Source organism: Motacilla alba, chromosome 10 (genome assembly GCF_015832195.1).
Source record: "Motacilla alba alba isolate MOTALB_02 chromosome 10, Motacilla_alba_V1.0_pri, whole genome shotgun sequence".
In the NCBI taxonomy this organism is placed as follows: Eukaryota; Metazoa; Chordata; class Aves; order Passeriformes; family Motacillidae; genus Motacilla; species Motacilla alba.
The window spans coordinates 3,395,381-3,419,931 of record NC_052025.1 but is presented as its reverse complement, the minus strand read 5'-3'; the positions used below and the strand labels follow the sequence as shown (position 1 = coordinate 3,419,931).

Sequence of the window (24,551 nt, the reverse complement as noted above, 5' to 3'; positions counted from 1 at the left end):
AGTTACCTTTTGGGATCCTGTTTTCCTGGCAAGCGGCCCTGTGGGAGCATTATCTGATGTTTTCCAGGGTTTCTCAGCCCTGAGAGCAGCTGCAAAAGAGGAGTTTTGTGCCGGACTCTGTTTCACGCTCTGCCCTGGCCCACAACACATTCAAAAGAAGGTGAGTCCATGTGAGGAAAGCAAAGTAATTCTTCCCTGCTAGGGTGGGGAGGCTCTGGGATGGAATTCCCAGAGCACCTGTGGCCGCCCCTGGATCCCTGGAAATATCCCAGGCCAGGCTTAACGGGGGCTTGGAGCAGCCTGGGACAGTGCAAAGGTGGCAGGGGGTGGAATGGGATGATCCTTGAAACTCTTCCCACCCCAATCCATCCTGTGAAAGCTTTCAAGTGCCAAAGCACATCATTAAACACATTGACATAACAGGGATCTCTCGAACACTCACAGCTGCAAGAAGACAAGCTCCAAATTCCCCCACAAAATAAGGATGATGCCTCTTTGCTGCTCTCTGAGAACTGAAACTCTCCTGAATTTCCTGCTGATTATGGCGGGGTTTTTTTTGCTTCCTCTTTGCTTGTCTGGCTTCCACGATTTTCTTTCTTCCTCGTTCTGAAGGAATAAGCAGAGAATAATCAAAATCGAGCCCCCTCCTCCAGGTGAAAATATGGGTCTTGCTTGAAGGGAAAACGCAGGGATTGGGAAACTTTGCAGAAAACTGAGCTTCCTCTGGCACTCCTGAGGCCAGGAATCACCATCCCCACACCAGACAAACACATCACCCTGCTCAGGCTCCATCTGCTGGAATCCCAGGGTTTTCCTCACTACCAAGCCACCGTGGTGGATCTAGGGCTGGCAAATCCCCTTTTCCTGCAGAGCTCCAATTGTAAGAGGATTCCCTCATCCATGGAACAACAGGAGGGGTTTTTTTTGCCACAGGTGATAGCATACCTGAGTACTTTGTTATACATTTTAGGGATTTCTAGGAACTCTGTGCTCCAAGAGACTCGGGATCAGACCCATGAGGACATCTCCTGGCCATGGGGACTTTCTGCTCTGGTTTCTTGGGCTGCATGATCACAAACCCATGGATCAGCTCCATGCAGAGCCTTCACTCCCTGCCTGGGGAACGCTCTGCAATGGAGACCTTCCAGGGACGCTCCAGGTGACAGCAGGGCAGAACCAGAGGAACACAAATGACAGCTGAGTTATGCAACTGGGGAGAGAAACTCCGAGCTGGTGACAGAGAGGGGAGAAAATTCCTCCTGCTAAGTTGGGCTCGGGCCTGTGGCAGCGTGAGTCACCCGGAGCTGCCATGGTTACGGAGCAAGGATTGCTGAGCAGATCCAGAGCCTGCTCCCAGCGCTCACTCCTTCCAAACTTGGAAAACAGGCACTGGAGGTAAGGCCTAATAGAGAGTGGGTGTCTGCAAGGAGCAGAGTTACAGCAAATTCCTGGGAAAACAGAGTGCAAAGAGCAGTGCCAGGGGCTGCGCTGGGTAAAACTGGATTTCTGGGTCTCTGTTCCCCTTTTTGTCTGGTTTGCAAGGGCTGCTGTCGGGATTGTTCCACACAGAGGGGAAAAAAAGATGTTTCCACGCCACGGTGAGAAAAAGCAGAGTAGTGTCACACAGATGAATCAGCTGGCACCAACAGTGAGTCATGGAAATGCACCGTGGAAATTCTCCAGCGCAGTGGAATCTCTGAGGCACATCAAACCTGGCATCCCTGGGGAGCCAGGGGCAGCCAGGATGACGTGGAGCACCAGCACATGGCCAAAAAAACTGCTGCTCCTCACGTGTGTGACCTCACCCCTGCCATCCTCACCCAAGGCCTGAAGCGCCCAGGCAGGGATTTCAGCAGGGTTTTAGTGGAAAAGGTGTGCCTGATCCTTGCTTTCAGTGAGTCACAGCAGCAATAAAAGGATGTGGTGGAGTCTGTTTGCTGATGATCAGCTGAGACTGACCTGGGCAGGGTGAAGGAGGAGGGACACAAAGTCAAGAAACCAGGGCAGTTTGGTTAATAAAATCAAGAAATAAATAAAAAATACAAAATAACATACCAATATATTCTATATATTGTATATACATACCAATATATTATATATATATTATAATGTATATATTATAATATACCAATAAAACCACCCATTATTTCCCAGCCCACCATACTTTGGGCATGCTGGTGACGCAGGGCTCTGCAGAAAGCTGAAAATCTGATCTGGAGGATTTTCTGCTGGTTTTTCCTCCAGTCCCCTTCTCTGCTGGTCTGCTCCACAATCTCCTACAAGCCTCATATCTCCCCACCATCAGCTGGGCTCACAGGCACAGAACAAAGCAAAAGCAAGCAGCAAATCTGACCTGGCATCTGTGATTTATGACAGGAAAATAGAGAAAAGCCACCCAAAGCTCACCAGCAGCCAATTTCCAGCCTGCCTGGCTTGTCCAGTCATCCCTGAGTGAGTTTTTGTGCTCTTTGCCCACGACTCCACTTCTAACATGGAGCAAACACCTTTGCTTCACGCGGCCTTGGTTTCCTACATGTGCAAAAATGACATGGCCCATGCAAAATCTTTTGTGTGGAAGCACAGAAGTGATGGATAGAATGTTGTTTAAAATTCTATCGGTGTTTTGTGGGTGTGTGGACTTTAAGCTGAACAATTTGGGGCGCAATTGGGTTCCTCTGACACACTTTGGCCCCTGCAGAAAGGCACAGAAACTCCTAAAGTGAGTATGAACAGAGCCAAATACCAGCTCTTGTACTCACCAGTGTTTTAAGCCCGTGAAGAACAGAAGTGAGGAGTAGGGTGCTTCTCACATCCCAGCCACAGGGGCTCTGCCATGGTGTCTCTGAGGGGAGGCTGCCTCAGGCGAGCTCCGCCATGGCGGTCCTGAGGGGACTGATCCCTCAGGCGAGCTCCGCCATGGTGCCTCTGAGGGGATGGATCCCTCAGGCGGGCTCTGCCATGGTGTCTCTGAGGGGACGGATCCCTCAGGCGGGCTCTGCCATGGCATCTCTGAGGGGAGGCTGCCTCAGGCGAGCTCCGCCATGGTGCCTCTGAGGGCATGGATCCCTCAGGCGGGCTCTGCCATGGCGTCTCTGAGGGGACTGATCCCTCAGGCGAGCTCCGCCATGGTGCCTCTGAGGGCATGGATCCCTCAGGTGGGCTCTGCCATGGTGTCTCTGAGGGGAGGCTGCCTCAGGCGAGCTCCGCCATGGCGGTCCTGAGGGGACTGATCCCTCAGGCGAGCTCCGCCATGGTGCCTCTGAGGGGATGGATCCCTCAGGCGGGCTCTGCCATGGCGTCTCTGAGGGGACGGATCCCTCAGGCGGGCTCTGCCATGGCATCTCTGAGGGGAGGCTGCCTCAGGCGAGCTCCGCCATGGTGCCTCTGAGGGCATGGATCCCTCAGGCGGGCTCTGCCATGGCATTTGCAGGGATTGATCCCTCAGGAGGGCTCCGCCATGGCACTTGCAGGGATTGATCCCTCAGGAGGGCTCTGCCATCTTGCCCTCAGTGCCCCTGAGGAGAGGATGCCTCAGCCAGGCTTCAACATGGTGCCCTCAAGGATGGATCCCTCAGGTGGCACCCTGCCATGCCCCCTGCCCTCAGTGCCCCTGAGGGGATGGATTCCTCAGGTAGGTTCTGCCATGGTGTCCCTGAGTAGGGGCTCCACCATGCTGCCCTGAGGGGAAGCTGCCCTCAGAAGGGGCTCTGCCATCACACCCTCAGTGCCCCTATGGGAACAGATCCCTCAGAGCTCCACCATAGTGTCCCCAAGGGGATGTATGACTGAGGAAGGCCACCGCCATGGCAGCCTCAGTGCACCTGAGGGGACAGATTCCATCAGCTCCGCCATGGTGTCCGTGAGGTGATGGGTCCCTGAAGAGGGGTTGCGCCATCAGCACCCTCAGTGCACCTGAAGGGACAGATCCCTCAGGCAGGCTCTGCCATGGTGCCTCTGAGGGGACATATCGCTGAGAAGGGGCTACGCCATCCCACTCTCAACGCTCCTGGCGGGAAGCTGCCTCAGGTGGGCTCCACCATGGTAAATCTGAAGAGACGGTTCCCTCAGGCAGGCTCCACCATTGCGCCCGAGGAACGGCTGCCCCAGGCGGCCTCCACCATGGCGCCCCTGAGGGCACGGCAGAAAGGGCAGGGGGCAGCTCCCCGCCGTCAGCTCGGGAGCTTGTCAAGGAGGAGAAGCCCTGGGGCAGCGGACGCGGCGGCGCTGAACGGACCGGGCCGAACGGGGCCAACATGGCGGCGAGGGGCGGGCGAGGCGGGCGCTGACACCGCCCCCCCGCCTCGCCCGTCCCCTCCCCGGCGGCGTCGCCCCCCGCCCCCGGCGGATCTCGCGAGAGCGGGCGCTGCGCTGCGGTAGGAGGTCGGCGGAGAAGGACGGACGGAGCCGCCGCCGCTCCCGCCGCCGCCTCAGCCTCCTCGCCTTCCTCCTCCTCCTCTTCCTCCTGCCCCTGCCTCAGGAAGATGCCGCGCTCCGGGCCGCTCCCCGCCGCCTTCTCGCTGCTGCTGGCGACGGCCGCGCTGCTGCCGGGACCCGCCGCGGCGCAGAACGGTGAGGGAGGGCGGCGGCGGCGGGGGGAGTGGGGGGGGCGCGTTGCTATGGCGGCGGGTGCGCTGTGGGCAGCCCCGCGGGTGGGGGGCGACCCCGGGTTTGGGGGGAGTCCCTGGTGATTTGGGGTCCCTCAGGGGAAGGGGCGAGGAGGAGAAAAGGGGGGGGACAGGTTTGGCCCCCCCGGCCCCTCCTGAGGCGCCTGGTGCCGCCGGTAAAATGGAGCATCTCCTCAGCTCCTCCCGCCTACTGAACCTGCATCTGCCGGGCCGCCTTAAATCATTTATAATGCAATAAAGCCCGTAGTTCCTTAGCAACTGGAGAGGTCCTTCTGATAGGAGCGTAAAAGAAGGAATTAAGGGAAAAAAAAAAAAAAGAAAAAGAAGCAACAACCAACCCACCACACCCCAAGCCTTCTCCGTTCCTTGTAGGCTAGCGTGAGCTAAATCCAGCGCGGCTGCCTCCTCCCCGGCGAGTTCGCAGCCAAGTGCATGACAATTAGTGGCAGAGCGGAGCGGGGCCAAGAGGCTGCTCCAGCCGAGCCTCCTGCTCCAAGGAAATCCCGCAGCGCCGAGGAAAATGCCTGTGTGCTCCTGCCAGGCCGGGCAGCGCTGTGTGCTCCTGGTGCAGCATCATGGTCAGCGCTGCTCGGGCCTGGAGAGCCGGCAAGGGCAGGGAGCTCGGCCTGCGGGAGGATCCGCTGGGAAAACCTGCCCACGAGGAAGGGCTGCCTCTCTCCTACACCGATTCCACGCTAGTTTCATCATTCCATCCTCCTTTCTCTCTCCTTCCTTTCTGCTCTGCAGATAATATTCAGTCCTAGAGTTTTCTGGCTGGTGAGGGGAATTTCGCCTTGGCTCTTTGCTCCAGGTGAATCCTGGAATCGCAGGAGTGCGGAATCTCGCAGCCTGCTGTGGGTTGGAAGGGACCTTAGAGCCCATCCCATTCCAGCCCCTGCCAGGGGCAGGGATACCTTCCACCCAGCCAGCATTAGGGGTCTCAGGGTGTTTGGCAGTGATATCCGCATGGGAAAAATGCTGTCCTAAAGATCCCAGGTGAGTTATTCCCCGAGCCCGTGCAGATTGTGCAGCCAGCAGTGAGCCTCGTGTCTCTGTTAAGCAGAGTTGGGCACGGGCACTGTGGATGAAAACCGGAGGCTCTCTGCAGAGTGAGGCAGTCTGGGAACACCCTGCTGGAGCCGTGTGGGATTTAGGGATCCGGGGAGGGGGCTGGATGGGCTGAGCTGTGGATTTAATGAGGTTCTGTGCTCCCCGTGGCACTGCTGAGTTGCCAGAGAAATTCCAGCCTTGGGAGGGAAGGGGTTAAATGGAAATGGGTCGTGTGTTCGTGCAGGGAAGGTGTCAGGTGCCAGCAGCTGGGGTGACAATCCCGAGTGGCTGCGGGACAGTGCAAACATTTGGTGTTTGGCAGCGCCTGGGGGTCTGGAGGTCAGTGATAAAGAGAATTTTGGGGAGAGCTGGAGAGGGGCTTTGTCCCCACCAAAGTGGTCTTGGTGTGAGGGAGACTGCAGCCCGCTGGTGTTTCTGGAAGCTGATTAATTGTTATTTTTAATGAGGTGGCGAGGGAGTTTCTGTAGTGCTCTGGGAGCTCACGCAGGTGAGTGGAAATCTGCTTGGGAAGGGGTGGAGCACCCCGAGTCAAGTGGAAGGCTGAGATCTTTGTGCCTTAAGGTTTATTGCCCCAGTTTTAATGTAAAAAGGCCCTGCTGCAGAGGAACTGGGCCTTTTTCAGCAGATAATGGCCCATGGGGAGCTTCCTGAAACAGAACAATTCCCCCGTGGGTGGAGAACAGGTCCAGCCGTTTCCTGAGTTGTGGATATTCCTTCAGATCTCCTTTGGGAACAGCTTCTCACCTGTGGGTGTGTGCTCTGAAGGGGCAGGAGCATCCCAAAGGGCAGGAATTTGTTATCTTTTATTGATGATGAAAGGTGAATAGTCCAAGTCAGGGTGGTGAAGGAATGGCCAAGTACCTGTTGGAATTCACCTGGAGCAGAAAATCCCCGCTAGAATGCTGAGTGCTCCCACCTCTGACAGGAGATCACTGCTGAACTCCCAGTAATTTTTCCAGACTTTAATGCAGTCCAGAATATTTAGAGTCAGGCTGACCTATGGATTTTAATCTTGCTAAAACTGAGAGGAGGGTTTTATTTTAAAAGGTTTTATTTTGAGGGTTTTATTTTTCGGGTGGCTTTGTTTTGAAAGCTCTTGCATCAACACCTTGAGATCTCAGGGAAGTGTGACAGGAATTGAACTTTTCCTGAATATTTTGCTGGGAAAATGATCAGTTCCTGCTCATGGCTTGCATCCAGAGCAGAGCTGATGGAACTGAGGGAGAGCTGGGGAAGGATGAGGAGGAAGAGCTGGAAAAAGCCAGTCAGGAAGATCTGTGTTTAACCTGCACTTTCTAAGGGCAGCTATTGGAAAATCACTTTAATGCTTCCAAGCATGGAGGGAAGGAAAACGGGATTTTTCCATCATTGTTTCACCTTTGAAATATCTTTATTTCCAAACAAGCAGCTGGAAAACCAAAGGCTTCAGTGCAGTGATAATTCCACCCCAGAGTGGCTGGGATTTAAAGGTTATTTTATTGTCTCAAATTGCTGCTCGGGCTGCCCCAGTCTGGGAAATCTGCAGTGGTTTTTTAGCACGCCAACCCAGGAGTTAGAGTGGGAGCAAGAAAGCTGAAGTGCAGAGAATTCTTCACCATTTTGCACCCTGAAATTGGCTTGGGTTGTTCTAAGCTGAGGGAAAATTAAACCAGATTAATTCAGGTGGTGCTGGTTTAGTTGATCCTTTGCATGGAAGGAGAAGGAACCAGCCAGCTAAAACCGGAATATGGATTTTCTGTTGGCAGAAACCAGCATAAAAGTGACCATAAAATCAGGAAAATTAGCTAAGCTAATCCTGAATTCCAGAAATGAATTTCTTCTCGAAGGAGCCAGGGAAAAACTTGGCTTTTATCCTTGTTTGTGGCCACTGAGCCTCCTTCATTCCTCACCACCTGAGCTCTGCTGTGCCTTTTCCTGGTGCCCAGATAAATGTGAGCATTTTTGGAGCCTGAGTGTGGGCTGAGCAGCGAGGAGAACGTTCAAAGTTCTCTTCTTCTCCTCTCCACCAGTGCTTCTCTCCCTCCTCCTCCTCCTCCTCCTCCTCCAGGCAGGATCTCCCCTGCTTCTGCTGCTTCGTGTCCCCAGCCCATCCCAAGGTGGCTTTGTCACCCTCAGGGCCTCTCCAGCCCATCATGGATTTTATTTCATTATTTTGTTTGCATTTTGGTCCTTAGTACAGCTCCTGAAATTCACATGCGTGCTGCACTTGGCTCCACTGGTGAGATTTTATTTTTTGAGGTGTTTTCCTGTAATCAGGACAATTCCAGTTCCTCTAAAGTTTGGTTTTGATGGAAGCAGGAGGTGCAGCAGAGCACAGGGAGCCCTCACAGCTTGGGTCTGCCTTACCCCAAGCCCTTTTTTCCCATTTTTTCAAAGTTTCCCAGCAGAATTGTTCTTTCTGGAGGCTGGAATTGGGCTGGCTGGTGTGGGGTTCCACAGTCTGATCCTTTGTGTGTTCAAACTCCTCAAACCAGGAATATTTGGGAATAAATACAGTGACTTTTTCCCAGTTAATTCCCAAATATAAATCCTGACTTCTGTAAAGCTGGAGGAGGGAGCTTGGCCGTTAAAACATGACAGAGCTCTATCGAATCCAATACCCAATCATTCAAATAATAATAATAATTATCTGTGGTTTTATTTTCATGGCAATTTATTCTCACTTCAGGTTAAACAGTTGTTTGATGCCCGGTGCTGCTTTTGGTGTTGGAGATTTGCACCGTGAGCCATTTTTCTAGATGAAAAATAGATCAAAATGCCCTGTTCTGGTTTGAATAAACTAGAAAAAAAGAGTTTTTTCTCTAATTCTTATAGTTTTGCATTCCATGTTTTAAGATCCGCGGTGACTGGTGCAGCTCATTACATTTTGGGGGTACTCACAGGGATCTTGGGGCTCTTCCACTGGCTTGGAAACCTAAAATAAGACTTCATTTATTTATATATATATTTAAAAAAAGCAGTTACAGCGTTTGTGTTGATAGACTAAGAAAACAAGAGGAAAGGGAATATCGGAGCCTGGAAAAAATGCACTGACAAGTCCAAAACTTCAGCTGGAAAAGCAGCTGGGAACCCATGGAATCGCAGCAGCTTGGGAAAAGTGACAGAGAAGATCTTGGAAAGGCTGAGGGATGGGTTGAAGTGCCCAGGGAAGGCTCTTGGCAGTGCAGAGAGCTCCCAGCAGCCTGGAATAATTCCGTGAGGGCGGACAGCAGGAGTTTGCAAAAAACAGATGCTCGGAGCATTTTTAAACCTGAGCGTGCACCAGCTTGGCTGAGCACTCCGGGGGTGATTTTTTTTCCCCCGTGGTTTGTTGGGAAAAGCTTTGTGGTGCTTGGGCAGAGCCTGCCTCAGGTTCGGGCTGCACATGGGGTTTGAATTGCGGTGGTTTGGAGCTGCTTGGAGGGAGTGAATGAAGTGGTGCTGGAGGGGTTTAGAGGCAGCTCTGAATCACAGGGCAGCTGCTCTGTCTGTTGGCCTGGTGAAATCTGTGCAGGTGATGGGATGTTAGGGAGCAGCTGGATGGTTAAAGGATTAGAAAATCCCTAAAATAAAAGTTTGCAGCTTGGTTTTGGTCTGGTCTGACCAAAACTGATGCCTTGGGAAGGCTGACCTAGAACAGGGACTAGACAGAGCTGAAGAATAAAGTAGGGATTTGTTAAGAGGCCTCAATGGATCCACCTTGGGCAGCACAACCCAAAATGGTCACAAAAATGGACAGCTGGTCACAGGGTCTCTCACTTTTATGAGTTCTGAGCCATTTGCATATTGGAGTTAATTGTCCAATTACAGCTCCAGCCCATGCAGTCTGATATTTCTTGTTTTCTGTCTTCAGTCAGAGATTGCAGCTCTCTGTGGGGTCCCTGTCCAGGGCAGGATCAGGGAGTGCAGCTCTCCATGGGATCAGGGCAGGATCAGGGAGTGCAGCTCTCCATGGGATCAGGGAGTGCAGCTCTCCATGGGATCGGGGCAGGATCAGGGAGTGCAGCTCTCCATGGGATCGAGGCAGGATCAGGGATGTTCTTTATGCTCCTGGGCCTGAGATCTGGATCCTTTGTCCTTGGTCCCCAGCTAGAGCAGGAATTGTTTTGTCTCCCTGCTCTGTGCAGAGAGCTCCCATCCCATAATATGAATCCCAGACCCACCCACCAAAGCAGCACAATCTGAAAATAGAGAAGCTAAACCTGAGGCATGGCTCTGTGTTCAAGCAGCAGCAAACCCCAGTGTGTGACCCTTCACGGATCACCTCAGGGTTCCTGATGCACAGCGTTCTCCTAGAGCAGCCTTTCCAGGGAATTTATTGCTTGCAAGCAGCTGATTCACATTTCCCCAGGATGCTTCTCGTTGGGAGGGACCTTAAAACTCATCTTTGGGCAGGAACACCTTCCTCTAGCCCCGGCTGCTCCTGGCCTGGGACACTTCCTTAAAGAAACCTCAGCCCTTTCTGAGGGGATGGGTCACACAGCAGAAAAGAACAGCCTTGGATTTCTTTGCTTCCCAACAGGAAAAGGCAGCAGAGCAGGCAGGGCCCAGCTTCCCAACTCGATAAAAAGAAGGAAGAGCCACCAGGAGATCCCAGGATCCAGGGGCAGCCCCAGCTTCTCTGGGAATTCCATCCCACGGCCTCACCACCCTCACAAGGGAGAGTTTCCCCCCAGTATTTAACCTAAACCTGCCCTGTTTCACTTTTCAGCCATTCCCTGTGTCCTGTCCCTCCATGCCTTGTCCCCAGTCCCTCTCCAGCTCTCCTGGAGCCCCTTCAGGCCCTGGGAAGAGCCTCAAAATCTCCCTGGAGCCTTCCCTTGTGCAGGTGAGCACCCCCAGCTCTGCCAGCCTGGCTCCCCTCTCGGGGTATCCAGGGAATAACTGGCATGGAGAAATGAAATAGCTGGGAATATTTATCACTCCAGCCTGCTGGATTGAGCAGAATAACAATGTTTTTCAGTTTTAGCTGAAGATGGGCAGTCTGCACTGACCAGCCAGCTGGGTTTCCTCTTCAGCCTCTGGAACCACTTCAGGATTCCAGGGAATAAACTGGAAGTTCATTATTGGAGAGCTGATTTGGATTTGCTTTGGCCAGAGGAGCCCTGCAGCTCCCTCCACTCCTACTGCCAGAGAAACTGGGAGCTGAGCACTGCAGGGGATTGGGGAACAAATCTTTGGGAAGTGTTTCCCAAATCCCAGAGCACCCAAACATCTCAGCCTTGTGACTCAGAGCCTGCACCTGCACTTTGGGATCTCCTGGTGGCTCTTCCTTGTTTTTGTGGGAATTGGGAAGCTGGGCCCTGCCTGCTCTGCTGCATTTTCCTGCAGGGAAGCAAAGAAATCCAAGGCTGTTCTTTTCTGCCGTGTGATCCAGAAACAGGTGGAGTTTATTTAAGGTCCAATAAAAGTAAAAAATCCCTTTAGAAAGGTAAAATCCCAGTGTGCCCCAGGCAAACTTTGGGGCTGGGTACAGGAATTCCACATACGGGTGGAATTGGGACTTTGGAGTTGTGCTTGAAGAGCTCTGAGTGAAAAATAGTCAGGGTACTGCTCGTTGGGCTTCATTTTGCTGTAAGAAATGGGATATTTGGTGCATTTATTCCCTCTTATTTTATATGGCACCCATCCTGTAATGCTGTAGGATCGCAGTCACCTCTGGATTGGCCCTTCCATTGTCACCTCTGACTTTTATCTTTTTGGGAATATTTCAGTTTTATCCCATTGCTGCCAGTTCTTTATGCAGAAGGGTTGGGATTGATGCTGTAACCCCTGGGTACTGTGAGAGCTTTTCTGCTCCCTGGCAGGCACGAGGGTAATTCAATATTTTCATTCCTTTTAATAAGGTATTTGTGACTAGATCTTTTTTTTCCCCCTCTGTAATTGGCTCTTTGCTTCCAAAACCAAACCAGAGCCAGGACATTTCCCATTTCTCCCCATTTTTCAGGTTGCTGAAGCTGATAAGGGGCTGGAATACTGTATTGATGGTTTCCTTCAGCCTTTATTTGTTGCATTTTTTTATCTGACAGGGTTTTCAACGCTTTGCTGAGCGGTTCAGAACCTGCAGCAAAGTGCTGAAAACCCTGTCAGATAAAAATGCAACAAATTAAAGCTGTTCTCACCCCGGGCTGCCTCTTTGGGGTCTCAGGCTCCCGAAGCTCCTATTTTTAGTAGTGATTTGGTGACCCCAATCTTGAGCCATATGGAGTAAAGGAAAAAAAAAAAAACGCTAAAAAAGGAAAAAAAATGTAGGGTTTGGTTTGCAGGAAGGAAATCAGTGGGAGAGTGGAGCCAAAACCACAGGAGGGCAGTGCCCTGGTGCTCTCCTGCTCTGGGGCCTGACAGAATGGGTTTAGAATTCCCAAAGGATTTCCCAAACACGACCCTGTTGTGGTCCCTTTGCCAAGTGAAACATCTCAGAGGTGGGGAGCTGCTAAATCAGGATTTTTGGGTGCTTTGTGGAAACCTGGATTTGCTTGGATGGCGGTGGAAAAAGCACCTTTGGTTCAGGAAAAGCCTCAGCAGCAAATTCCTGGGGGCTGCCAGAAAATCCCTCTGTGCTGTGCCATTCCTGTCACACTTGGATCAGTTTATCTGTGGGATAAATCTCCAGGGCTTTTGCTGGGCTTGATTCAGGTAGTTTTAAAAGTTAAAAAATCTTTTAAAGCTGCTGGAAAATTGCTGCACAGCTGAACGTGGCCTCGGGTTGGAGAGCATGAGAGACCCCGTGAGGGGACAGCTTTTAGCACTGGGGACGGAGCAGAATTCTTGGGGACGGAGCAGAATTCTTGGGGATGGAGCAGAATTCTTTGCTATAAAACAGAACCTTGGATATAAAACACAAGTAGAACCTTTTTACTCAGGTTAGGGGACGTGGTTGAAATGAGATTTTGTTTAGGTCACCATTTCTGTTCCTCTCAGACACCACAAAATCCCTGCAGTGTGATTAAACACAATTATTGTCGGTACCACGGTGGTGATTTTCAATTTTTTAATTTACACTGAGCAAAGGAAGCTTCTGTCTGTGGATTTTTTTTCCCTGCTGCCTCTTTGAAGAGTCCAAATCTGCTTGGCTTTTAATTGGATTTTGCTTTTGTTGGGAAAGCTCTGGGAGCTGCTCTGGAAAGAGCTGTGGGGCTCCCCCTCAAGCTCAACAAAATAACCACAAATTGGCATTTTGGGGTTTTTTTTTGCCCTTCAGCACAGCAGTTGTGTGAGGTGTGAGTGTCCAGCCCAGGGAGGTGATTCCTGCTGGGGATCAGGATGTGCTGCAGTGGAATTCCAGCTCAGGAATGGGGTGCTGCAGGAGCTGTCCTGCCCGGGTTATTTCTGGCCCCATAATCTCAGCAGTGTCAGTAGGGCTGTGGAGATCAAACCTCCTCAGGAGAGGGAGGAGCTGGGCTCTGCTGGAACCATCCTCATCCCAGCTCCCAGGGCTTTGGGGAGAAAGGGGAAAATTGTATTTGCTGCCTGGCACTTCCCTCACGGGCCGTAAAAGAGCCCAGAACTTCCCGAGGCAATCCCACCATTTACAGAACCCCTCTGAAAGCGTGGCTGGCAAAGGCATTCCTTTTCCAAAGGGAAATGTCAGCTTCCAGCATGCCCTGGGATGCCATGGAAAATGCAGCGTGGTGCTGTCAGCAAGCTGGGCTGAATCCCTCCCCAGGAGATTGCCTTCCACAGGCACTGTGGCCCTCCTCTCCCAGAGGGTTTTCCAAGGGTTAGACCCACCTGGTGCTCAGCCAAGGCAGGAATTGTTCTCTGCCCTCCCCGTTCCTGCTCCTCCCTGGCAGGCAAGAGCCCCCCGAGCCAGCAGCTCTGCTTCCATCCCTTTTTGAAGGAATACAGGAATTGCAGTGCTGCAGCTGAGGAACGGACAAGAATCCCTCCAAAGCGGGAAGGCTCCTGGGAAGTGCCAAGAAATCCATGTTAACAACTAAAAACCATTCCCTGGAAAGCAGTGGGAAGGGATTCAGCTGCAGCACAGGAAGCGGAGCCGGAGCAGGCAGCAATTTCAATTTGTCTGCAGCAGCTGAAGCTGAAGAGCTCAAAAAAATTGCTTGTGGAAAAATACCCCTAAAAATACAATCTTTAACCAGGAGCTCAGTGTGCGCAGCAGAGGAAAGCTGCCGCACAAAGTGTGCCATCTCTGCTGCTCTTTAATCCATTTCCTCCCGCTCTCCTCTGCCCTGTGCCTGGAATTCCAGCGTTCTCCTGCATGCACTGAGCAGGAGCAGCAGTTCTCTCCCACTCTGGACAGCCTCAGCTTGGGATAATTAAAGGATCTCTAGCCCCGTGTCCAGCAGCAGGGCCAGGATTTCACACATCAGGCGCTTGAACCTCTGCTTTAGGCTGCAGAACGTGCTGGGAGTGTTATCCCCCGTGCTGCTGCCATTCCCTGTGCTCACAGAGGAATTATTTTTGTGGCTGAGCAGCTTCTCCTCAGCCTCTGTTACATAATCCCCAATTCAGCAAAGGGCATTTCTTGTGAAAGGTCGCTGCATGAAAATGTCCTTTCCCTCCCTCACGAGGATGTGGAGCAGCTCCTGCTCCTGCAGAGCGAATAAAAGGGGGGAAAAGCAGCTTTGCTGGAGAGAAATGGGATCAGTCTCCTGTCAAACGCATTTGTTGGATTCAGGAAAGGTCAGGGGAGAAGGGGGGAGCTCTGAAAACCTTTGGGTATTTAAAACCCTTGCACCACGCCATTAGAGAACCAGGCTGAGGATTTCACAGAGCTAATCTGACACAAAATCATTTTTATTACCAACCTTTGAGGTGTTTTCAGTGGCTTTGAGACAGAAATTTAATGCTGGTTTAAAATTTTTTGAGCTCTTCAGCTTCAGCTGCTGCAGACAAATTGAAATTGCTGCCTGCTCCGGCTCCGCTTCCTGTGCTGCAGCTGAATCCCTTCCCACTGCTTTCCAGGGAATGGTTTTTAGTTGTTAACATGGATTTCTTGGCACTTCCCAGGAGCCTTCCTGCTTTGGAGGGATTCTTGTCCGTTCCTCAGCTGCAGCACTGCAATTCCTGTATTCCTTCAAAAAGGGATGGAAGCAGAGCTGCTGGCTCGGGGGGCTCTTCCCTGCCAGGGAGGAGCAGGAATGGGGAGAGCAGAGAACAATTCCTGCCTTGGCTGAGCACGAGGTGGGTCTAACCCTTGGAAAACCCTCTGGGAGAGGAGGGCCACAGTGCCTGTGGAAGGCAATCTCCTGGGGAGGGATTCAGCCCAGCTTGCTGACAGCACCACGCTGCATTTTCCATGGCATCCCAGGGCATGCTGGAAGCTGACATTTCCCTTTGGAAAAGGAATGCCTTTGCCAGCCACGCTTTCAGAGGGGTTCTGTAAATTGCGGGATTGCCTTGGGAAGTTCTTGGCTCTTTTATGGCCCATGAGGGAAGTGCCAGGCAGGAAATACAATTGGTGTCTCCTGTGAGAGCTCCTCCAGCACTTCTGCACTGGTGTTCCCTAATATTTCCATTGAAATATGGGGAAAAAAAAAGTGCTTTTTGAGGCACTGGGCTTGCTGTGGATCTGGGCTCACAGGCTGGTCAGAGCTGGCCCTGCTCCATCTTTCTCTATCTATTATTTATTCCAGTGTGCTGATCCAAGTGTTTCAGGTAAATCAGAGATTTTCCACGCTTCCTGTTAAAGTGAATATTTGACATCAAATCTGCAGTGAGATAAAAATGATTGTGCACCCAGGATGCCCCAAAAAAGACAGAAACACTTCCATAAACTGCATCCCTTTAAATTCCCAAGGTGCAGAGCCCTGGAATTGTGTATTTCACACGGAAGGCTTGGGAGCAGATGGGTTCCACCAGCAGAGCTGGGGAGGGAAGGAGCTGGAATTGGAGCTGGAGCTTGCACTGGTGGAGCAGGAGCTGTGGAGGCACTCAGAGCTCCCTTGGGTGACACAAGTGACATCCCAGCTGTCCCAGGGGTCTGTCTGAGCTCCCTCATGGGCTGGGCTGCTTTGTGAAACCAGGGAACTGCCAGGGCTCTGTTCTTTCCCGGCTAAAAACCAGGAACAATCTCCATTCCTGATCTCCAGAAGGTGGCTGCAGCCAGCAGGTGACACTGGGTATGGAGCCGCAGTTTAGAAACCCTGTCCTGGTGATTCTTGCCATGGGGTATTTATGGAACCCCTGTCCTGGTTGTTCTTCCCTGTGGGAGGAGTATTTATGGAACCAGGGAAGTGCCAGGGCTTTGTTCTTCCCAGCTCAAATTGGGGAAAATCTCCATTTCTGCTCTACTGATTTATCCCTAGAACTGATCCCTGTGTCATTTTCTCTGCAACCAGCTGTGACACTGGGTATGGAGCCACAGGTTAGAAACCTTGTCCTGGTGATTCTTCCCATGGGATATTTATGGAACCCCTGTCCTGGTGATTCTTCCCTGTGGAACCAGGGAACTGCCAGGGCTCTGTTCTTTCCCGGCTAAAAACCAGGAACAATCTCCATTCCTGATCTCCAGAAGGTGGCTGCAGCCAGCAGGTGACACTGGGTATGGAGCCACAGGTTAGAAACCTTGTCCTGGTGATTCTTCCCATGGGGTATTTATGGAACCCCTGTCCTGGTTGTTCTTCCCTGTGGGAGGGGTATTTATGGAACCAGGGAAGTGCCAGGGCTTTGTTCTTCCCAGCTCAAATTGGGGAAAATCTCCATTCCTGCTCTCCAGAAGGTGACTGGGTATGGAGCCACAGGTTATAAACCCTGTCCTGGTTGTTCTTCCCCGTGGGATATCCCAGGCCTGTCTCAGTTCTCACCTGCACCCTTCAGGTGGATTGGATTGTCACCTAGAATCCCTGGGATTGTGTCCCGAGCCCAGCCAGGAGGGGATTTGGGGGAAGGGAATTCCCTGGAGCTGGGGGAAGCTTGGCTGTGGGGCTTTTCCTTCCAGGGATGTTCCCATGGGCTGTGCTTGGATGTGTTTCCTCAGGGAATTGGGGTTGCTCGGATCAGGTTTTCCACCATAAAAATGGCCATAAAATGCTAGTTGAGTTTCCAGAGTGTGAAGGGAAGCATCCTTTTTTTTTTTATTCCAGGGAAACTTGGATAAAAGCATCTGTCAGGGGGTTGTGGGGCCAGGGGACCTTCCACAATCCTTGCCAGCCTAAATTCCTGATTTATTGAACTGATCCCTGTGTCCTGTCCCTGTTTAGGAATCCTTTCCAGGCTAAATTCCTGATTTATTCCCAGGAATTGATCCCTGTTCAGGAATCCTTTCCAGCCTGAATTACTGATTTATCCCCAGGACCTGATCCCTGTGTTCTGTCCCTGTTTAGGATTCCCTTCCATCCTAAATTCCTGATATATTGAACTGATCCCTGTGTTCTGTCTCTGTTCAGGAATCCTTTCCATCTTAAATTCCTGATTTATCCCCAGGAGCTGATCCCTGTGTCCCGTCCCTGCTCAGGAATCCTTTCCAGCCTAAATTCCTGATTTATCCCCAGGAACTGATCCCTGTGTCCTGTCCCTGTCCAGGAATCCTTTCCAGCCTAAATTCCTGATTTATCCCCAGGAGCTGATCCCTGTGTCCTGTCCCTGTCCAGGAATCCTTTCCAGCCTAAATTCCTGATTTATCCCCAGGAACTGATCCCTGTGTCCATTTGTGCCAGGAATTCCCCCTTGGGCACAGTCCCAGGATGGCCACACCCAAACCATTCCCCTCAGGATGAGTTTTTTGGAATTTGCCCACGAATCTCCTGGGCAGGGAAATGGGGGATGCTGGGCTGGATGCAGGGACTGTGTAATCCCGGTCCTGTGGGATGAATCCTCAGGTTTTCCTGCCTGTGGAATGAGCCCCGTGCCCTGGCACAGCTCCTGCATTTTAGATGATGCTCTCTGGGCTGGGTTCTCCTCTCTCCCAGCTCTGGGAAGCTGCAGGATGAGAAGGCAGGAATTAAATCCAGGAATTAAATCCAGGGATAGCTCTGGGCTCACCTAGGCGCCTCAAGCCTGGCTTAAAGCTGCTCTGGAGCTGGCAAAAATTAATGGGATTAATGCCAATTTTCTCATGTTGTGCTTCCTGGTGAGAACAGAATGGGAGAGCATCGATCCTGTGGAAAATGGGTGTGGACAGGCAGGATGCTGCAGTGCCTTCCTGGAGGTTATCCCCAGCCTGTGTCCTGTCTCCATTCAGCAATCCTTTCCAGCCTAAATCCCTGATCTATCCCCAGGAGCTGATCCCTGCGTTCTGTTCCCGTTTAGGAGTCCTTTCCAGCCTGAATTCCTGATTTATTGAATTGATCCCTGTCCAGGAATCCTTTCTAGCCTAAATTTCCTGATTTATGGAACTGATCCCTGTTCAGGAATCCTTTTCCAGCCTAAGTTCCTCATTTGTAGAACTGATCCCTGTGCATGAATCCTTTTCATCCTAAATTCCTGATTTATCCTCAGGAGCTGATCCCTGTGTCCTGTCCCTGTTCAGGAATCCTTTCCAGCCCAAATTCCTGATTCATGGAACTGATTCCTGTTCAGGAATCCTTTCCAGCCTAAATTCCTGATTCATGGAACTGATTCCTGTCCAGGAATCCTTTCCATCCTGAATTCCTGATTAATTCCCAGGAACTGATCCTGTGTCTTGTCCCCATTCAGGAATCCTTTTCAGCCTAAATTCCTGATTTATGGAGCTGATCCCTGTGTCTGTCCCTGAACATCAGAGTGCTTCACCTCTTCCGGCTGCCACTTTTGGTGTGTTTAACTAATTTCCAAGATTTTCAGTGGATGTGAGCACTGGCGAGGAACAAATCATTAATCAGGGTGTTTTTTCCAGCAACACTCTGCCAAAGAGAGATTTCCCCACCCTCAGAACTCTTTGGCACTTAATTAAGAGAAGGAGTTAATTAGCCAGGGCAGCTCCTGCCTGGATTTTCTGGGATATTCCCATCAAATTGTCCATGTGGAATAAAGCAAAAAAAAAAAAAAATCAGCTCAGGTGAGGGCACAGGAGAGCTGAGCGCTTCTTGGTGGGCCTTGCCTTTTCCACCTGCACTCTTGTTCATTTATTTGAAGAATTCAAACAAATCAGGCTGAAATTGAGGGAAATAAAACTTCCAGAACTCTCCTAAAGGCCTGAGAGCAGTGGATTACAATTTTTTGATGTGCTGAGAGGTTTTCCAGGTGGGTTGTTGCTGTAAAAACAGCCACGCTTGAAATCATTCAGTCCCACAGCAGTTAGACTTTGTTTATTGTGGCTCCAGACTGAAAACCAGCTTTATTTTTGTATTTTATCCTTGCAGACACTCAGTTCTGAGCTTGGAACTGTGCTTTGTGCTGTGATTTAAGTGGGGTTTAATTAATTTCATTTACCTTGAGCAGCAGCCTCAGGATGGGCTGGGAGCATTATCCTGCTTTTTGGGGATTCCTTGGTCACAGTTGTGTTGGTTGGGATTGAAAACTTCCTTAGAAGTCCTTTGTTTTCTCCCTTATTCTGATCCAAATCTGTCCATTCTTTGCGTGTGTTAAACCTGGTTTTTGCTGTCTTTGAGCCTAGCTTAACATCTTTCCTCAACTTGGCTTTTAAGGCAAAGCGCTTTTATTTTTTAAAGCCCCTTTTTGCACCAGACTTAACTTGGGGAGATGAAAATTCTCCCTGCTCTGCTCCTCCAGGACCATTCTCCTTAATTCTTTTGCACCTTGATGAAATTTGAGTTCCAGATGGATATTTTAATTACTAAACAATAATTTCTGCAGTTCAGGGATGACTGCCTTGTGTATTCTCACCCTGGCAGATTTTACAAGAATTCCTGAGCTCTGAAAATCCTGGTTTTTTCTCAGTTGAGGATTTAATTTTCTTTCCCCAACACAAATTTTAAGGCAGAGTTTGGAAATGTGAGGAGCCACTGGAATTCTGTGTGCAGACTGAAAGGTTTCCCTGGTTTTAGGGCATTAACCTCTCCTTGATCACCTTTGGGGGATGAGATCAAATCCTGAATAAATAAACCACTTCCAGAAGGGGTTTTAGGTTAGTCCCAAATCTTTGGGGTTAAGCAGAGCACAATCCAAAATCCCTGGGGTTAAACAGAGCACAGTCCTAAATCTATAGGTTTAAACTGAGCACGGTCCCAGATCTCTGGGGTTAAGCAGAGCACGGTCCCAAATCTTTGGGGTTAAGCAGAGCACAGTCCCAAATCTCTGGGGTTAAACAGAGCAGTCCCAAATCTTTGGGGTAAACAGAGCAGTCCCAAATCTCTGGGGTTAAGCAGAGCACAGTCCCAAATCTTTAAGGTTAAACAGAGCACAGTCCCAAATCTCTGGGGTTAAACAGAGCAGTCCCAAATCTCTGGGGTTAAACAGAGCAGTCCCAAATCTTTAAGGTTAAACAGAGCAGTCCCAAATCTTTAAGGTTAAACAGAGCACAGTCCCAAATCTCTGGGGTTAAACAGAGCAGTCCCAGATCTTTGGGGTTAAGCAGAGCAGTCCCAAATCTTTGGGGTTAAGCAGAGCAGTCCCAAATCTTTGGGGTTAAGCAGAGCAGTCCCAAATCTCTGGGGTTAAGCAGAGCACAGTCCCAAGTCTTTAAGGTTAAACCGAGCTTAGTCGCAGATCTCTGGGGTTAAGCCAGGCACAGTCCCTTGGGGCAGCCCTGCGCTCGTGGCTGTGTCTGGTTTGGGGTTTTGTGGTGCTGCTGTCTCTGGAGCAGGAGCTGAGCTGTGGGACAGGCCCAAGAAAGGCAAGGCTGGGCTCTGACAGCTCCTGCGTCACCGGGACCTGCCCAGTGTCACCCGCTGCGTGCTGGGACAGCCCTGGCATCCACTGGCAGGGCCCAAAGGCAGCAGCACTTCCCTTCCCACTGCCCTGTGCTGCATCCTCGGGAGTAATTCACCTTTCCCCAACTTTTTTGGGGTTTCTTTAAGCATTCCTGCTCGGTGCTGGCAGATCCCAGCTCCTTGTGCAGCTCCTGGCTGGGTGTCACCGTGGGTAGTGGCCCTCTGGTGGCATCACCTCGCTCACTGCTGCTGTTTGTGAGTGGCTGGAAATGCAAAATATTAACCCAGAACTGCCCCTGGTAATTGCAATATTTGTTAATTTATGTATGGAGGCTGTTTGGCATCCCAGGGGATGCTGGTCCTTGAGGGTCAGTGCTGGTCGTTTAGGGTCAGTGCTGGTCGTTTAGGGTCAGTGCTGGTCGTTTAGGGTCAGTGCTGGTCGTTTAGGGTCAGTGCTGGTCATTGAGGGTCAGTGCTGGTCCTTGAGGGTCAGTGCTGGTCCTTGAGGGTCAGTGCTGGTTCTTTAGGGCCAGTGCTGGTCCTTGAGGGTCAGTGCTGGTTCTTTAGGGCCAGTGCTGGTTCTTTAGGGTCAGGGAGTGCTGGTCATTGAGGGTTGTGGCTGTTCATTATTGGGGTGTGTGGCTGTTGGTCAGTAAAGGCTGTGGCTGTTAGGGGGCTGTGGCTGTGGCCTTTAGGGGACTCATTAAATGCTGTTTAATGAATGCTCCGAGTCCCCATTTCCATTTCCAAACCTCACTGATTCACCTCTCATCCTAAAACAAGCCAGGAATGTGAGGCCAGGGATGGCACAATCTGAGGACAGGGATGACAGGCTCCGAGTTCTCCTCGGAGTGACACTGTCCCTCCCCACGCTGCTGATGTCCCCTGCCCCAGCACAGCACCAGGACGGGTTTTGCTGCATAATCTGTCTGGCCAGCTGTGTCCTAATCCCGCAGTTTTAGGAGGGGCCTGGGGGAAGGGCCTGGTGTTGAGGCACTGCCATTCTCCTAAATATCTTTGGCAATAGGATTGAAGGACAGTTTAATGTGTGTGTGTGCGCTCCCAGCGGGGCTCTGAGGCGGGTAAGTACAGGAGGATTTAGGATATCCGGAATATCCTGTATTGTGGCCTGAGCATATCAACCCTCTCCACACGGGGGGGACTCCTGAGGTTCTTTGTGGGTTCCTAACAGAGCGACCTTTTGGCCTGTGAGTGTTCATTCCACTGAAATTCCCTTTTTCCCAGAGTTGAGCTGATCAGGAAAATAGGTCACTGGTATCTTGGGGAATTCCCTGCCCTGGAAGTCCTAAATAGATGGGAGAGGGGGTCAGAGCAGAGCTCCCCGCTGGCACAGCTTTGGGATTTTAGCCCTGGTGCCCCTGTGGGTGGATCAGGTAAAGAAACCTCCTCAGGGAGCAGATCCCTGAGCAGGGACACTTAACCCTGGCACATCCCGAGCTGCCCAGGGCTGCAGAAGGCCTGCAAATCCAGGGAACGGAGGAGCAGGGATATCGGGAATTCCTGCCCTGCCGCCCTGGCCACTGCCGCTGCCATGGGTGTCCCCAGGCTGTGTCACTGTCAGTGCCGTGGGTGTCCCCATCCTGTATCACGGCCAGTGCCGGGGGTGTCCCCAAGCCACCCTGGGTGTCCCCAAGCTGTGTCACTGCCGATGCCCTGGGTGTCCCCAAGCCGTGTCACTGCCGATGCCCTGGGTGTGTCACTGCCAATGCCCTGGGTGTCCCCAAGCTGTGTCACTGCCGGTGCCCTGGGTGTCCCCAAGCTGTGTCATTGCCGATGCCCTGGGTGTGTCACTGCCAATGCCCTGGGTGTCCCCAAGCCGTGTCACTGCCGGTGCCCTGGGTGTCCCCAAGCTGTGTCACTGCCGGTGCCCTGGGTGTCCCCAAGCCGTGTCCCTGCCGATGCCGTGTCTCTAACTGTTTTCTGCCCCGCTGCTGTGTTGTGTGTGAGCTCTGTTGTTTTCTGCCGCTCTGTCACTGCGTTTCTGCTGCCCCTCCCTGCAGCCGGGTTTGTCAAGTCGCCCATGTCAGAAACTAAGCTCACGGGGGACGCCTTTGAACTGTACTGTGATGTGGTTGGGAACCCCACTCCAGAGATCCAGTGGTGGTATGCGGAAGTCAACCGGGCAGAGGCTTTCAAACAGCTGTGGGATGGCGCTCGGAAGCGCCGTGTCACCATTAACACTGCCTACGGGGCCAATGGGGTGAGTGTGCTGAGAGTAACCCGCCTTACCTTGGAAGACTCTGGGACTTACGAGTGCAGGGCCAGCAACGATCCCAGGAGGAATGACTTGAGGCAAAATCCCTCCATTACGTGGATTCGAGCCCAGGCTACTATAAGCGTCCTGCAGAGTGAGTCCGGCCCCCAGTAGTGGCACTGTAGTGTCTAGAGGCAGTCTGGTGACCCCGCCCCCGTGTCCCCACCCTCTGCCACCCTGTCCTGTCATCCCGACGCGCGCGGGCTGCTCCTCCTCGCCTGTAGTGCTGCCCTGTGTGCCACCCGTGTCTCTTCTCCTTAGGACAAAGCACTTGGGAAAACCTCGGGATGTGTGCTAGCGCTTCCATGTGAATCCGGCCCGCTGTGGGATTTGTGTTTGTTCCCTCCTCCCTTTAGTTTTGTAGGAGGTTTCCAGCCTCCCTGGCTTCTCCACCAGTGCCTTTCTCTTTGATTTCCATGTTCTTTTCCCAACTCTAACCGTTCGATTTTGATTTCTTCTGTTCTCTTGGAATTTCTGGGAATGCCTCCTCACCTGGTTTTGGTTACATATCTGCTTCTGGACAAATCCTTCCCTTTCAGTTCCACGTGACCTTTCGTGTTTGGATTTTTCCATGAAGTCGTGGTGTTTTTTCTCCTTCCTGGCCAGCAGCATGTTCCTAAGGAGTTCTCTGATGCAGCAGCACTGAGGAGCTGCAGCCATTCTTGGTGCAGCCTGTGGGAGCAGGGGAGCGTCCTGCCAGTGCTGAGCCCAGCCTTGAGCTCAGTGACTCCATCCAGGGTGCAGCTCCTGGCAGCAGCAGAGCTCTGGGAGCAGAGGCCGTGCTTGGCCCACAATTGCTTTTTGTTCTTGCTCGTGACAAGACTTTCCTGCCTTCACTCTGCTTTCCACCCCGGGTGGATTTGGGAGTTCATATGGTCAGATTCTGTAGAGAAGAATTTTGGGTCAGATGTAAAACTTGCATTTGCCTGAGGAAATGGCTGCTGAGTTTCAGCTGGAGGGAATTAAATCTGCAGTATGCAGGTACAGGAGAATTTGTTTTGGGTGGCTTCTCAGTGCCCTCAGCTGACAGAAGAGCAGAGCAGAAGTGTGGTCTTGCTCCTGTGCTCTGCGCACAAATAACCCTTTAATGCCCTACTGGGTACAAAACTCTGTATTTGTATCTTGATCACTTATTTGGGTACCTTGAAAAATCCCCCCCAAAGCTGTCCCCGAAGCCTGGTGCTGCTGTGGGCACTGCTGGATCAGAGACCTTCCCTCTGGAAATGGAAGCAGCCTTGGTGCACGTGGGAGAATGGCTGGTGACCCGGTGCTGTGGAGTGCCCGCAGTGACACCGGGTCCCTGAGCTGGAGCTGCCCGGCCTCAGCCCACCCCTCGCCCCTCCCGTGTCCTTTGGGCTGCCAAAGGACTGGAATGCTTGCATGGCATCCACAGCAGCTCTGCCATCCTGGGAATGATCCTGCGAGTGTGCCTGCTAGGGAGTGCTGCGTGCTGGAGAGAGCCCCGTGCCCTGGGACAGTCCTGGGGCTCCGTGGTGGAAATGCAGGGCCACCGAGGAAGGAAGGAATGATGAGGAGGACTCCATGTTCTCAGAAGGCTAATTCATTACTTTATTTCACTATATTATATTAAAGAATATATACTGTGCTAAAGAATACAGAAAGGATACTTGCTGAATGCTAAAAAGATAATAATGAAACTCGTGGCTCTTTCCAGAGTCCTGACCCTGATAGGCCAAAGAGTGAAACAGCTCACACAACAATCACCTGTGGGTAAACAATCTCCAGACACATTCCACATGAGCAAACACAGGAGAAGCAAATGACATCAGAATTGTTTTCCTTTTCTCTGAGGCCTCTCGCTGCCTTTCAGCTTCCCAGCGGAAAAACCCTGGGTGAAGGAATCATGTGCAGAGAATGGGAATACCACGC

The 24,551-nt window shown here is 51.7% G+C and overlaps 1 protein-coding gene across 4 annotated transcripts in view; it reads left to right on the top strand.

Annotated features, from left to right (window-relative positions):
* The first annotated feature begins 4,335 nt into the window (after positions 1 to 4,335).
* The window catches only part of NPTN (neuroplastin), a 43,467-nt gene continuing 23,251 nt past the window's right edge, over positions 4,336 to 24,551 (top strand). For 2 of the 4 annotated variants that reach the window (XM_038146750.1, XM_038146749.1), the window contains exons 1-2: positions 4,351 to 4,569; positions 22,408 to 22,755. In XM_038146750.1, coding sequence (XP_038002678.1) covers positions 4,482 to 4,569; positions 22,408 to 22,755 — 436 coding nt within the window. In that variant the 5' untranslated portion in view covers positions 4,351 to 4,481. Of the gene's footprint in view, positions 4,570 to 22,407; positions 22,756 to 24,551 lie in introns of all 4 variants that reach the window. The other 2 variants (XM_038146751.1, XM_038146748.1) reach the window with 2 other exon arrangements.